This window comes from Petaurus breviceps, unplaced genomic scaffold, assembly GCF_028583685.1.
Source record: "Petaurus breviceps papuanus isolate PSGF00001 unplaced genomic scaffold, PetGlider_PUasm1.0 80, whole genome shotgun sequence".
Classification (NCBI taxonomy): Eukaryota; Metazoa; Chordata; class Mammalia; order Diprotodontia; family Petauridae; genus Petaurus; species Petaurus breviceps.
The window spans coordinates 14,101,270-14,117,190 of NW_027186540.1; the positions used below are offsets into that span (position 1 = coordinate 14,101,270).

At 35.9% G+C, this 15,921-nt stretch overlaps 1 protein-coding gene and 1 long non-coding RNA gene across 2 annotated transcripts in view; one reads left to right on the forward strand and one right to left on the reverse strand.

Moving 5' to 3' along the window:
* Window positions 1–3,716: 3,716 nt before the first annotated feature.
* On the reverse strand, window positions 3,717–10,656 carry LOC138176025 (uncharacterized). The gene is made up of 4 exons (XR_011172147.1): window positions 10,493–10,656; window positions 9,805–10,036; window positions 5,153–5,252; window positions 3,717–4,453 (listed from the first exon to the last, which is right to left on the reverse strand). It is a non-coding gene; the product is annotated as an uncharacterized lncRNA (long non-coding RNA).
* Window positions 10,657–10,927: 271 nt separating this feature from the next.
* The window catches only part of LOC138176024 (voltage-dependent calcium channel subunit alpha-2/delta-1-like), a 164,400-nt gene continuing 159,406 nt past the window's right edge, over window positions 10,928–15,921 (forward strand). The window contains exon 1 of the mRNA XM_069106748.1: window positions 10,928–11,429. Within this exon, the coding sequence (XP_068962849.1) occupies window positions 11,335–11,429 (95 nt within the window). The 5' untranslated portion in view covers window positions 10,928–11,334. The remainder of the gene's footprint in view (window positions 11,430–15,921) is intronic.

The window sequence follows — 15,921 nt, forward strand, 5'->3', positions numbered from 1 at the left end:
AGCCAATACAGGGGAATCTTTAAATTCCATTACTATTACAAAGTCTTACTTGGAGGAGTGGATGGGGAGAGAGAGAAAAGCCTTTACAAATACAAGATGGGGAAGGAATGGTTACACAGTAGTTTATGTGAAAATAACATGGGGGCTTTAGTTGAGTGCATGCTCAACAGTAGTTAGCAATGAAATATGACAGCTAAAAAACCCCATGCAGTCTTAGGCTGCATTGGGTGAGGCATAACAGCTTCTGGTTATAAGGAGGTGGTCATTCTTCTATACTTTAGCCCTCATGAGATCTCAAAATGAATAGCATGTTTAATTCTTGACACTAGTTTAAGAAGTTTTGCTAAGCTATAGAGCATTCATAGGAAGTCAACCCATAAGATAAAATGCCTTCATTCCATGTCATATGTGGAATTATTGAAGGAAATTGGGACTTTTAGTCTAGAGAAGCCCCCAAATGGGCATGTGCTCAAGCATTTCAGTATTTTATTTAGTATTTGTTGAAGAGAGATTAGATTTGATCTGTTTGGTCCCAGAAAGCAGAACCAGGGGCAGTGAATAGAAGTTGCAGATTGGTAAATTTATGCTTGGTATTAGATACTTTTTTGAAGTTGGAGATAGGGATGCTCTCCCCAAACACACATTTTTCATGCCAGGGTATGGCAGAAATTGGGAGAAAAGATGTTTAAAACATTCCTTCTTTAAACAGTGAAATATATGTTTAAAGGTAGAAATAAAATTCACATATACTGGGTCAGCATAACGGGGCAGGGGCAGCTCAAGCACATTTTTCTAAAGAGTTTCCTAGATGGTTATTATGATCATAGAAGAAAGAAGTCGCTCCAAATTTACTTAGTCACTTCAGATTACTTGTGTCTTTTATAATAGTAGTAGTACAAACACATTATGGCTGAAGAAATAAACCTTTTATGAAATTTCTTTTAAGTGTCTATAACAAGCCTTTAGAAAAGTGTTTGAAACCCCTCTTGATTAAATTTCAACCTCCTCTCAGATTTTCTGCCCTCGGTTTACATTCTAGCTATTCTGATGTTTCAGACATTCTATATTTTCTCAATCTGCTTTTTCTCTTTCACATGCTCCATCTATTTCATGTATTAATGGGTCCTGTAAACTAATTTGTGGAAGAAACTATTTGCCTTTATGAGAATTTTTTTTGATGAAAAATTAAAAATCTTAAAACCATAGAGAACGCAGAATCTACACATTTATCTATGGAATGTCTGTTTTCATGTAGCATTCATGGCACAGTATGGAGAGTACTTCACTGGTAGAGAATGGATCTAACTAGACACTTGACCTCGGGTCCTCAATTTTTTCATTTCTGTACTAAATGATCTAGTAGAAGGAGTGTGGCCAATTGGAAAAAGTTGTGAATTTAGATAGAGAGAACCTGAGTAGGACAGTGGCTCTGCCAACCATAATTTACGTGGCCTCGAATGAATCATTTAACATATTTGGGCCTTGGTTTCCCAACTTATAAAATTAAGGTGGATTTGATTAAATCTCTTAATCTACTTCCAACTCAAAATGGATGATCCTGTGTTTAGAGTGACCTTGAGCTCAAACATACTATTGTTAGAACTAGGAAGTAATTATAATAATTATAGATTTAGAGTTTTGGAGGATAGTGCAACTATCAGGCTATCTAAAAGAAATTCTTTGAGAGAAGTTTGATAATTAGAAGAGAAAAAAACAACAACATAGTATCTATATAATTTTTAAGAGATCAGGATCATGTCAAAGGTATGGTGGCCACGGCAGTTGTCATAATATAGGGAAGAAAAAAAAAAGACATTACTGACTTTTTCCAGCTCTGTACCTCTTTATTGTTACCAATGTACCTCCTCTAACTAGGAAGTTATTCTAGAAGGGAAATGGTAAAAGGACATCCACAAGAAGTTGGTGGACTAGAGGCAATGCATTAAGAGATGACTCTGAATTTCTTTTCTTGTTTTCCATGAAAACAATGATGTCATTGGCAAGGGCAAGGCTTAGCAACATCTACTGACATAGTAAAAATCAATACAATATACATAATTGATTATTGTTTTCAAATATTTTCTATATAATGAAGACTATATATTGAAGGTTGATTTTATGACCCTATTAGATATATAGAAATAAAGAGATATCATCCTTCAAATATGCAATAGAAAAATTACATTTGGTATTATTCTATGAAAAAAATAAATATTATTTGATAAAAACAAGGGCTAAGAATCTGAATAACCAAATGGTGAGGATCATATCTATTATGACTTCTTTTAAACAATAAAACTATTATTGTTTAATATTTTTAAAAGTAACTGGTCCTGGCATTCTTTTGGCAATTTTGCTTAATTTCAAGTTTATTTTAATTCACTTTCATCTCGAACCCTTTTCTTTTCTCCCTTGTTCTTTACTGACATATCTGCTTCTTCTTGTCTTTCCCAAACTCTTATTTTCTTCATTTATTACTCCTTTTTGTAATTTTCCTCCCCCCCAATAATCTCTTTGATTTTCTATGATGTATTCCCCCCCCCCAACACACACACACACACACACACACACACACAGTGTCACTACTTTTCAACTTTCCCTTTCTCTTGGAAATCAGTTAAAGATTCTTTGCAATTGTCTGGTAGGGTGACAAGATCAAAAGAAGGGGTGGAGAAGGGGCGGAGTTGGGCTGGGCTCTCAAAGAGAGGAAGAAAGGGAAAACATGCTGAACTTGGTATCTATTCCTGAACATTGATGAGCCAAGGGTATTTGCTGTGGCATTAATTAAAGTCTAGTCAAGTTTATTGTGCCCTGTCAACTTTCTCTAATGTGGTTTGCTTGTGAGAATGAAAATGATTTTTATGATGGAAATGTAAGGACATTGACATTCTGCTCATCTAATTTTTTCTAGACATGATTTTGATGTTTTGAGGGAGATTATAGACATAGATAGACAGACAGACAGATAGGAAGACAGACAGAGAGACAGTCTAGAAGGGAAATCAAACATGCAAGTGCATCATTATCAACATTGCCTTTGGTAATGAGTGTCTGCTAACCCTGTAAATAATATGAGAGAATGAAAGAAGAATCAGCATTATATCAAGGTCTGATGGCATAAGTCTGTAATAAAAAAAAGGGGGGGGGGAAGTGAGTCAGATAGTGCACATATAATTTAAGCATTCATTTGAATTTCAAAATACTTTTGTACATAAACTAAAGTCTCAAAGATCTAAATTCACTTAAAAAATTGATTTCTAGTAAAAATAATTAAGTTGACCCTTAAATGACAGGGCAGACCAACAAAACATTCAGCAAGTAATATTTTTAAGTCAGCATCAATGTAAAAAGGTGGATAGCTTGAGATTCAAACATTAGGTTTAATGTTTTATTGAAGGTCTTCACAAATGCAAACAAATTTATTAAATCAATTCCCCCTCTTCATAGTGTCCCTAATGAGACAACCTAATTTATTTTTTTTTAAAGCAATAGGGGTTAAGTAACTTGCTCAAGGTTACACGGCCAGGTGTTTCTGGGTGGGTGCTAAGTGTCTGCGCCCGGATTCGATCCCCAGGTCATCCCGACACTGGAGCCGGTGCTCTTACTTGCTGTGCTACCTGGCTGCCCCTGACAACCTAATTTATTAATAATAGGTTGAAACTCATTTGCAAATTTTAAATAAGAGCAACAAAACCAATACATAATACAAAATATTATATGACAACTTCACATACCTTTTAATATATACTTATATATTTAAATTCTAAGTTCTGAGACACAAAACTTCTCTAGGCACGGACTAACAAAACCACATTCAAATACCTGGTACTTGTTATATGTTAATGATAGTTATGGCCTGATAAAAGATGATTTTCCCATAAGGGATTTGGGGGAGATTCTATTTCTCCAATAACTCAGGATACTAGAGTTTAGGGTGGGGGAGAGGGGAGAAGTATGTCTCTCAAATACAACTTCCACTGGTTTATGTGCAGAATAAACATTTGGAATTCTTTATATATTCATTTTTATGAGCTTCAGAATGACAAAAACATGTACCTCCAAACCTTTCATGTTTATAAAATGAATGTAAACTATTTATTTTATTCATCTGTTGATAGAAGTTGAACTATTTTACTTCTAGTCTACAGGTTTAATCAGAAATCTGCTTCACTTTCATTCAATGCAACAAGTGTTTGTTAAGCAATGATTTTGTTTTTTAGGGGGCTGTGCTGGGCACAAAGACAAAGAAATAACATAGATAGACAAGGAGCTGTCATTCACATGGGGCTCAGTAGGACTATCTACAAATAAGTACAATTTGAGGAGGGATAGAGTACTAGCTGGGATGGGGGGCAGGGCGGTGGGATGAGCAGAATCATGAAGACCTTCATGGCAGGGTAGCACCTGATTTGATCCTTGAGAGAAGCTGAGGACTCTAAGTGAACCCTTCTTCCTGTAACATATTGTAAGAATGTTCAGCACAATAGTCTAATGGATGACTTTTCTAAATAAAACATGCTTTCATGTTTTAGGAATTAGAACTAGAAAAAATTTTCAAAAAGTACAACTCACTCATTTTTAAGATAAGGAATCTGATACCTGAGTTCAAATCTGGCCTCAGATACTTAACACAAAATAATAGCTGTGTGACCTTGGGAAAGTCACTTAGCCCCAATTGCCCTCCCTTCCCCCCTCCAAAAAGGAAACAAAAAAAGATAAGGAATCCAAGGTAGGAGGATTTTAACTCACAGAGGTTGAAAGCAGCAGAGCTGGTATTCATTGATTTCAACACCAATGTGTGTGTGTGTGTGTGTGTGTGTGTGTGTGTGTGTGTGTGTGTGTATTCTTGCCTCTGGAACATTCTGGCTGTGTGATACTGGATAAGTGACCTAGGTACTGTGCAGATGGTAACTTGCAGAGTAGGTACAGATACAGATATGCATTTCTAGAGAAGCTGAGCATTTGGAATCCTTTAAACTAATGAAATTATAGGTCAATTTGATTTTAAAAAATTATATATAATTACATGTGTGTGAATATGTATGTATACATATATGAATGTGTGTATATGTGTATACACACATATGGGCAACTAGATAGTGCAGTGGATCAAACAAGGGTCTTGAGTTCAAATCCTGACTTAGATACCTACTTGCTTTGTGTACCTAGGCAAGTCACTTAACCCCGTTTTCTTCAGTTTCCTCATCCGTAAAATGAACTGGAGAAGGAAATGTCAAATCAATCCAGTATCTCTGCCAAGAAAATAGGGTCACAAAGAATCAGACACTACCAAAATGACTCAATAATAACAACAAATATACACATATGTACATATACATGTGACTTAAAGTGACATCATAGAGAGCTGGCATTGAAGTCAAAAAGATTGTTCAGTTCCTGTTTCTTAAACTAGTCATACAATTCTGAGCAAGACATTTCTCTCAGTACCATAAAAAGCACTCCACCACAGTAAGTTGTAGTAATCATTTTGCTCATCTACATTAGTAAAGCAAGGTTTCCTTACTAGAAATTATCTATAGCAATAAAATGATAAGAGTAGCCACTAGAACAGGGGTGGGGAACCTGCACCCTCAAGGCTACATGTAGCTCTCTAGGTCCTCAAGTGCAGCCTTATAACTGAATTCAAACTTCACAGAACAAATACTTTTAATAAAAAGATTTTATTTAATAAAGAGCTCATATTTAATTTCATTATTATATGTGATAAAATGTAATGATATAGCATATAATAATTATATATCATACAATAAGATATCACATAATTATGATTAACATATTGTATATAATACATAATTATAATATATTCTATGTAATATATAACATATAACAAAGATATATAATTATAATTAATTTATTCAATAAAGGATTTCTCCTTTCATTAAGGGGATTTCTTCTGTGAATTTGGATTCAGTCAGAGGGATGCATTTGAGAGCATAGAGGGTCACTCAAGGCCACAGTTTCCCCACCCCTGCACTGGACTACATACTGACTTATCTATCTAAAATATACATTATCCCCTCCAAACATCACACACATACTTGCACACCAATATACAGAGATGAAGTTTTGATGTACTAGAACCATAATTGGCATGGGAGACAGGAGAACAGGGTTGGACCTCAGCCATTTACTAGCTCTGTGATCTTGCAGTAAGAAGTCACATGATCCATCTGGATTTCAATTTCTCCATTTTCACAATGAAAGATCTTGATTAGCAGGCCTCTAAAGATTTTCTCAGCTATAATATATTGCAATTGTGTATATTTAAGTTTATATGTATATGTTCCATATATTCATATAACACACATATATTTCATATATGCATATATAAGACATGTGTGTGCATATATTTAAATATGTCTTTCAGCTAGTAATATTAACATCTGCTTAATAGACTTTGACTATAGTTATATTTCAGGGGATGTTATTTTATGCATCAAGCAACAAGCATTTCTACTATGTGCCAGAAATATTCATGAATCTTTAATCCTTGTATATAAAATTTGGTTGTGTTGGGGTTCCATTGCATTTCCAAAGTACTGAATATCATTCTTTTCAAGAATGTTGACAATCAGCTCCAATTAATATCCCTGGCCTTACAAAATAGAATCTCATAATATTAGATTTGTAAGGATGTGTTACCTTAGAATACATCTAAGAGAATCCTTTTACTTTACCATTAAGGAAAAAGCAGCCAAGAATGATAGCTTGGTATAGAAGACAGGGCACTTAACTTGGTTTAAAAAAAAGCTGTGTCCAAATTACACATTAGAAATTTACTCTCTTTATGATTCTAGGCAAATCTTTAAAACTTTCTATGGCTTGGTTTCCTAGTGAGTAAAATAAGGAGATTGAGTCTGATGGCCTCTAAGATATTTACAAGTCTAAAACAATGATTCCATGAGCCTATACAGGGATTTCTTCAAGGTCACATAGTATCATATTAAGTGCACACGCCTTCGGTATTATCAAAGGAATTTCTAATCTTGACTCTATGGCTTTATCTGGACCAGGAGAGTTGAGATGAGTTAAGCAGTTACCTAGGAAATCTGAGAAGTATTGCATATATATGCATGTTAGCTAGGCTGCTTATCATGGGCACATAAAGCAAGGTCTTAACTAAATTATATTAAAAGCAACAAAAATTCTCCAAATCAATACCACTCACTGAACTGTTACAATATTAGAATTTCAGGCTACTGACATTTGCCATAATTTTCTAAGTGAAAAAGAACTAGTGAATGTATGACCTATCTTAGGTTTTCTAAACCTATGTAAATGAGCATGAGAATTATAAGTACAAACACTTCTATGTGATTTCTATTGAGGTTTGTGAAGCACAAAACATATAATTTCATTTGATCCTCCCAACCGCTCTGTGAGGTGTGTGCTATTATTATCCTCATTTAACAGTTGAAGAAACTAAGGCTGAGAGGAATTGTCACTAATCTGTTGTTTGAGGCAAGATTTAAATTCAGGTCTTCTTGACTTCAACCAACATTATCCATTGTGCCACCTACCTGCCTCAATAGGCTTCCTACAAGCATTACTGGCCATAGGCTTATGTTTAAAAAAAATCACTTCTATGCATCAAATTTTCCTGACATTTACTTCCTTAGGTTACCATTTAAATGTAAAATTTCCATCTATCAAACTTTAGCTCATCTTGATATTTACTTTATTTTGTCATTTAAACATTAGTTGATAACTCAAAAACTATTTTATCTGCTCTCCCTCTTTCCCTTTAGCATATAAACACTACATTTATCTATCATGATGGAAAGAACAATGAAAGTTCAATCCAAAGTGGCCACTAGGTTTTCTTTGGTGATTAAAATATATGTAACACAGAAACTACATCCACTTATGTTGCTTTTACTGAGCAAAGTCTTGAAATTAATGATGTTCTCTGATGTAAGAGAATGGAAATCAGACAATTTAGAATATTATGGAACACCAATAGAAAGATAAAATTATATTTAAAACAACCTTGCTTCATTTGCCTTATACAGACTATAAAAGCTATATTTTGTCTATGCCTGATTAAAAGATTTATATTTTTTAAAGTAATTAATAATGAATTTCATAAAAGAATGCCAACTGTGATTTAAAAGCATAATTGTGAACCAAATACTTTAGTTAGAATTGTACAAGCAACATTTCATTTCACAGAATTGTATATTGAAAAATATACAGTGTTTCATCAAAGATAACTGAGATTTGACTCAAGTCCAACTAAGTTAATTACAAAGTAAGATCTAGGTTTTATGAAAGTTTATTACATACTTTCATTTTTAATCCACATTTGGAAAGATGGAAGACTGCACCATAGCAGATCACAGTAGGAAGTTTAGATTCATTATTGAAATAATTGACATAATATATTAACATAATACTTTGTGTGTGTGTGGCAAGGCTGCTATAATACCAACATATCACATCAATGATAATGAGAACCTAAATTTTGGCTATTGTTAATGCAGGTATAATCTCATGATTTAAAAAACAAAAAAGGACAAAGACAAAAATATCTGTTTTTGAATCATTAACAGTTGAAAAAAATTACTGTTCTATTTGGTAATCCAATTCTTGAAAAAAAAAAAGAAAATAAATGTCATCTTCAATTGTATAAAATATCGTTTCTGTGCTCTAGTGTTCAATTCCATCACATCCCACTCCATTCCTCATTTATAGAGCTCCTACTGCCTCACCACCTTATGCCTGGCATAATATAAAGCTAAGTTAAATCCCTGGGGGTGGGGTAGGGAGGACACTTTCCAAGGGAAAATTTAAGAATAAGCTAGAGAAAGGGAGGACATTTGAAAAACAAAGACTAGAAATGTAAAAGAGCTTTTTTTAAAAAAATTAAATAAAAGGTACGTGCACTAAGCTCAATACTGATCATGAGACCATGACTGATTATTCTTTTCTAGCATGTTATTTTTTCTCTTAACCATATTCCTAGGCTCATAGACTGAGAACTGGGAGGAATCTTAGAAATCCTCTAGTCTAAAGGCCTCATTTGGAGATAAGGAAACAAGCCTAGAGGGTAATAAATATTAATTGACTTTATTCAATTTCCAGTTGTAAGTAACAAAATAGGGATTTGAACCCAGATCCTGGGCTTCAAAGGGAGAGCTCTTTCCACTAATTAATTATAGAGGGACTGTCTCAATATATAGCCCATAAAGAGTTGTATGCTTTATGAATTTCTTTTTAATAGAAGGGCACACCAAGGCCTTGCTCCATTGAGTTCATCTTAAGAATTATAAAATTGTATTGGGTCTGAAACCTTCTAGTCACCCCCAAATAGCACAGCTCTTATACAGCTTTAGTGATATGGTTTTATATAAATACAGAGAGCATTTTCTAAAATTACTGCCAACCATCTTCTGCCTCCCACTCATCTAAGTCAGTGGTGATATTACTAGGGGAGGTAATTTCATGTTACCATATGAAAAGTAAACTATATTCCTGGTTCATTGTTAGCAGTTCTACAACCTGCAGCTTGATTATCCCTAACAGCTTTTTTTTTTGCCCAACAACCTGCTCCAGTCCCTTTGGGGGCCAGTAGTTAGAGTGGGAATGCATAGAGGTAAAACCGAATCAAAATAATGAATATAATAATAGCTGGCATTTATGGAGCACTCTTAAGGTTTGCAAAGCATTTTACATGTTATCTCATTTGACACTCCGCACCCACATTCTACACCCCCCCCCCCAGCAACAGTGCAATGGACTAAGCCTGTTGCCTTGCAGATTATTTTATTTATTGCGTCTCACCTATATCAGTAATTCCAAAATGTAAGTGACTCATTAGGAGGATTCAGGCAACAGCTGACTAGGGTTGCCTCTCCCTCGTTTCCTTTTGGCTCCATCCATCCCACCTGTTTCAGGTTCATTCACTTGAGTACGGGTGCCTGTTGCACCTGTCTCTTCTTTCACAAACATGAACACTGGACAGAGTAGACTCCTTGTCGAAGCTCTGGCGAACCAAGGGTGCCCAGGTTTTTGCCTGAAAGTATTGGAAGAAAAATCTGTTATCAACCTTTCCATGAATCTTCTAGGTTGGTGAAGAATTTTCTCCCTGCAAATTCCTGCTATGCAGGTAAATGTATGAGAGAGACTTACAGCAGGACCAGTCCTACCCCCTCCATCACCTAACTTTGCCCTGCTCTTCAACCAACCTCGTTGCAAGGCTGCAAACCCAGTAACTAGTGAGAGCAGAGATACCAGATATGTGACTGGATCTGAGCTGGCACGGAGGAGAGGACCCAGACACTCACAGGCAAATAGTGCCACCTGGTAGAAAATCATTAGTGGTTCTAAAAAAACAGTTTTTTTTTTTTTTTAAATGCCCTCCTACTTCTGTTGTCAAATCGCTTCTCCACGTTTCCTAGGCAGGCAGTTTATTCTGGTGCCTCCGAGGAGGGGTGGGAGAACGTTGCAAGCGTGTTCAAAAATAACTCACAAAGATCTGAATCTCAGAGCGTGCCAAGCACTTTTGTTGGAGTATGATACTGTCTTCGGATGCCTTCTGGGAGATGGTGGTTGCATTTCCACTGACAGCCCCACGGGGTTAGGTACCATTCCTCCACCCCTGGGACTCGGGTGAGGGCTCAGATGCTGACTTTGGGAGTTCCTTTTATGCTTTCCTTCTATGGAGAGCTGCTCATGGTCGGGCTCCTCTAGGCTCATCTGACACACTCCCCTCCTACCTCCCACCCCCAACCACCACCCTGTGACTTTCCCAGAGCCCGTCTGCTCATTGCAGAGAAGAAGCAAGAAGAAACCTCGCTTTTCCACAAGTCTCTGCCTCTTCACTCCCCCTCCTTACTTCCCCCTCCCCATTACCGTCACCCCTCCTCCTCCCCCGCCTCCGCCTCCTCCTTCTACTCTGCAATCAGGGGAATAAATCAGGGAAGGAAACAGAGAGAGGGAGAGAGGAGACAGAAAAGAGAGCGCTTGCCGAGATCTGTTACAAAAGTAACCCTGATGGCGGCTGATCAGATGAAGCTGCTGTAGGGAGTAGCAGTGAGCGTCTAGTGTGTTTTTCTCTCTCCACCGTCCCTCATTCTAGATCTCGATTTTGCTCTCCCTACCTCCCCCACCGAGCCCCTCCCCATCTCTGGCACCTTGCTTGCGTTATCTCCAGGCGTCTTTCTTTGCAGTGTGTGCATTGGTGTTTTGCCTTTTCTGTCCCCCTCTCCCTCCCGGTTTGTTTCATTATCATTTTTATTTTTTTTTTTCCCTGAGTTGGGGAGGGAGTGAGAAGCGGGGGGGAAGAGAGAGAATCGATCTTCTATCCCGAAGATGGCTGCTGGCTGGCTTCTAGTCTTTAGTCTGACACTTTTCCAATCTTTGCTGATCAACCCTTCATTGGAAGAACCTTTTCCTTCGGCAGTCACGTAAGTCCACCCGAGGAGTTGGGGCTGGCGAGAGATGTGGACAACGTCTGCATGTGTGTGTGTGTGTGTGTGCGTATGTGTATGTTTGTGTGTGTATCTTTATGTGTGTATGTGTGTGTGTGACTGAGAGAGAGAGAGAGAGCAAGGAAGGCAGAGAGAAAGAGAGAGCTAGAGAGAGTTGGGGGCGGGGGATTGTAAATTACCAGGAGTTCCTGGTTCTCTTGTTTGGGGGGGAGAGGAAAGGAGGAGGAGGGAAGAAATACCAGAATCTAAGATGAAAATGACAAATGAGGAGGTATTTGCAGGGCTTGCGCTTAGAAAATAAACAAGAAATACGAAATCTCCCGCATCGGGTGTAGGGTTCAGGGCTAGGCGGTCTCAGGCAAGAAAACATTCACATAGAAAATAAGCGACTTTTCAAAATCCAGGGCTTTTCCACTACTTTAACCCATTTCTCAGTTGCCCTCTTTACAGTTTCTCTGTGTTGAGAGAAAAGTTTCCAGCCGGACACATGTTCACATGTAACCAGGCCCTCTGAAAAGCTTTGATTCTGTTAAGATTTAGTAGACACATACATATGAGTTTTATATAGATGTATCTTTTTTTTTCTCCAATCCTGAGTCAGCAGAGGGCTAACACCTCTTGTACTTGGTCTCGGATTCGATTGTAATTGCCTTGTTAACAAAACTTGTTTAGTTGACAATTGACTGGTTGCACTTGACAGCTATTCTTTTGTGAAGTGTATCTCCCTCCAGGACTTCCGAATGTTTTGTCTCTTGTAGTGGGCTTGCTGGGGGTCCTAGAAACACGCTATCCTTTCCTTCGTATTCTTTTTAGCTGAACTATGCAAGCAAAGCTGAGCTATCCAGTTTCTGTAGTTAAAATGAACAATAGAAAATTGGGGGATGTCACCAAATCTGGTTTCTTAAGGAAAGACTAAAGAGTTATTTACAGGGCCGTTTTAATATTTTTTTTCACATTGTCACAAAACTAAGACGGCTTGTAAATGATAAACCTACTGTTTATTGTGGGAATACGGTTTTTAAAGGTAACCAGATTCTCCTGGAAGGTGTGGGAATGAAGAATAATTTCCTCTACTTTCACAAGAAACATAATAGAATATTAGGGAGATAATTTCATATACTTACATACAAATAACTATACATATATGTGCACCTACATATCTTCATTCACATTTATGGCTAAGTGCACTGAATAACCTAACAGGCATTTTGGGAAGCATTTATTTTAGTTCCTGAAACTGGGTTATAGCTACCACCAGTAGGTAATTTTAAGTGGATGACTCACTTTAATGCATTTTACATAACAAAAACAAAGCCAAAGGTAGCCCTCTCTTTCCTGGTATTTTGTGTTATAAAGGATTTGCTGTCCTTTTCTGGCTTTAGTGCTGAAGACTTGAGGTCTTTTTTTTGAAGTTGATACAAGCCCTATATTTTCACCAACTGGGACTTTTTGTAGGAGTTATTAATAGATTCAGTTCTCAGTCTTTGTTGCATTAGATATCAGTGGAGGAATATAGAGAATTCGCACACTAAAGAGTGAAAGTGTAGCAGCAATACTGTTTTGTTTTTCTTTTATCAAATAATGTAAAAAAAAAAGACTGTCTCTAGAGTATCTTCTGTAATAAAAATTGCTTCTGCACACTTAATATTGAGAAAATAAATAAATAAAGTGTGATAATTGGCAAGATATCCAGGTGGTGACACTGAATGTTAAGGCAAGAGAGAAGTAGCCAAATAATGATGCCAAACTATTTACATCAGATTCAGATTCTCATTTCTATTGCTGTCAGGAGGGTGACCTATAAAGTAAGTACTTAAATGAATTGCTTACAGTTTACAAATTGGAAGCTCTTGTCCCATATAAAGTTATGATTCTTTCAAGTGTAGTTATCTCCAGAATGCTTTGACTTTACATTTACTTGACTAGAGCAGCATTTTGTGTCCCTGGTTTTTGAAACTGACAGTATTCATTTATAGTTCTTGAAAAGATTTTTATATAAATGCATCATTACTTTACTAGTTATAAAAATATTGGTATTTTTAAAATTCCATTGGGAAAAGTGTCCCCTTAAAAAATTGCAGGATCAGCTTCTTGGAAATATATCCATAGACAAATATTAAATTGCAAGTCCTTCCTGCATTAGAGTAATTTGTAATAAATGCTTTTCTTAACCTGAAACAACTAATTGATTTTCAGTGGTTCAAAACTGAAACATGCACAACTACCTGTTCACTAAGAAGACTTGGGGATAGCCCCATAAAATATAGCAGATACAGACATAAAAGGAGATGTTGCTGTTTCTTAATTTTAAATAGAATTCAGTGATTTTCTTTTCTCTTTTTCTTCCTACTAGTGGAGAAAACACACAAATGATATAATTTATAATTGTCTAAATATGGGATTTCAGAATGAATTATGTCAGAAGAGAATAAACAGTTTGTACTCTAGGGGAAGAAGGGGATACAATTTTCAATTATCTGAAGATGGAATTTCAGAATAAATTACTTCAGAAATAAAATTGTAAGCAAGGTTTTGTACTGACTAGGGGGAGACAAGGAATGGTCCTCGGCAGGTGACATGTACGCTCTTTTTGACAGGATATTTATTTGAAAAGTTGGTGTTATCCATGCTTGATCAGAGGCTGCAATATTAGACCTTTTCCCCCTCCTAAGCCAGGCTCAATTTATGATGAAACTTCATGAAACAGAGAATAAAGCATGATGATTTCTTTAATACATTCTTGTTTACTTGCTTTTTCCTACATCCTCTGTTTGCATTTAGAAACTATTAGTAGGATAGATTATTTGTGTAAGCTTAGCATCTAGTGTATATGTTATATATTTTAAAAATTAATTTAAATGTTGCAGTCTTTACTGAATGCAAGTAAAATGTTTTCATATTTAAAATTATTTATAGAACTATTTTCTACAGTTTTCCCTTTGGTCTTTTTATTTTTTCAGAAATTGTAGCATCTTAGAGATAGAAAAATCCTTTAATAAATAAGCATAAGAGGCAACAATATACTCCCACCATCAGAAAATTTTGAAGCACTACAATACACTGATTTGATTAAGCTGAAATTGGTCATTCAAAATTCAAATAAGATACCCTTATTTTATAGGGTATGAAATCTTAGCAGTGTTAAATATTATGTTCTGCTGATATAGAAGAGATATAAGGCAAACTAAACACATTCTTAAGGTCTCTGCTTCTGGCTTAAACTATCGTAAAATATAGCATTTTCACTGTAATAAAAGAATAGCTTTAACCTCATATTAAACAATCAATATGTTCTGTTTCTAAGAATTAACCTTAAAATTGGTGCTCTGTTCCAGACAAAAAAAGAATTCTGACATTTTCATTTGGTCTTTAGTAACTTTCTTTTGATTTTTGTTAAAATAGAATATGCCTAGATATCCTACCAATGTTCTACTAGGGATTGTCTTAGAGTGAGATGTGAAATGTAGTGATTACATACTTGGCCTTTGCTAGGAGCCTACATTTTTTGAAAGCAGCTTTCAGAGTAGAGAGCCATCTCTTAGTTTTAGAAACAGTTTGTCAGAGCATCTGCTCCAACATGCCAGATTTAAAATGCAAAATATCAACACACCCCATTATACTAATGCACTTAAGTAAAGGCCTCTCTCTGATTTCTTAGTGTGGTACTCTAGCCACCACACTGTATATGTCTCTCAAAAGCTTTCCATTTATATTTATAGCTCAGTGTCATGTAAAGCCTTTCCTTCTACATCATGCCTTTTTTTTATGCAGTCCTTCAAAAATTCCAGAGAATCAAATATCATTCATGACATAACTTGTTATTGGGGGGTTGTCTGATATGCCTGAGTCTGTATAGTGAAAATTATAAATTAACCTCTTTAAGTGGAATTCTATAAAATAATAATTTTTGCCTTCAATTTCTGCCTTCAATATCCAATTCTTGGATATTTTAAATATGTAAGATATAACATTTGAAAATGATAGGACTTTTTTTGTTGGTAGGACATGATGTGGGAAAAGGTATTGTTTCTGTATCATTCCTGATGTGGCTACTCAATTCTTATCAATGTTTAGCAATGATTATTCTCACATAGTGCATTTTAAGCTGTGCTTCTCATGGCTCAAGACACAAAATGAAGAAGAGGAAAGATGTATTCTTAAAATTTCTTTTGCTGCTTTTCTTTCCCATTAGCCATTCTCCAAAATGTCTAAAGCTACAGGTGATTAAAACTTGCAACAGAGTTGCTTTTCTTTAAAAGTGGTCATGTAAATTTGACTGCAGTCACGTATGTACCACTATAGATCCACCTTTGCATTAGAATGTGTTGGGAACACACTGACATTCTTACTGGAAACACACATATGCAATTTGGAAAAGTACGGAAAAGGAGACAAGTTGGGAAGGAACAGCTAAGCTCAAATGAATTTGTATACTTTGATATCTTTCTTTCTTCTATTACTATAGATA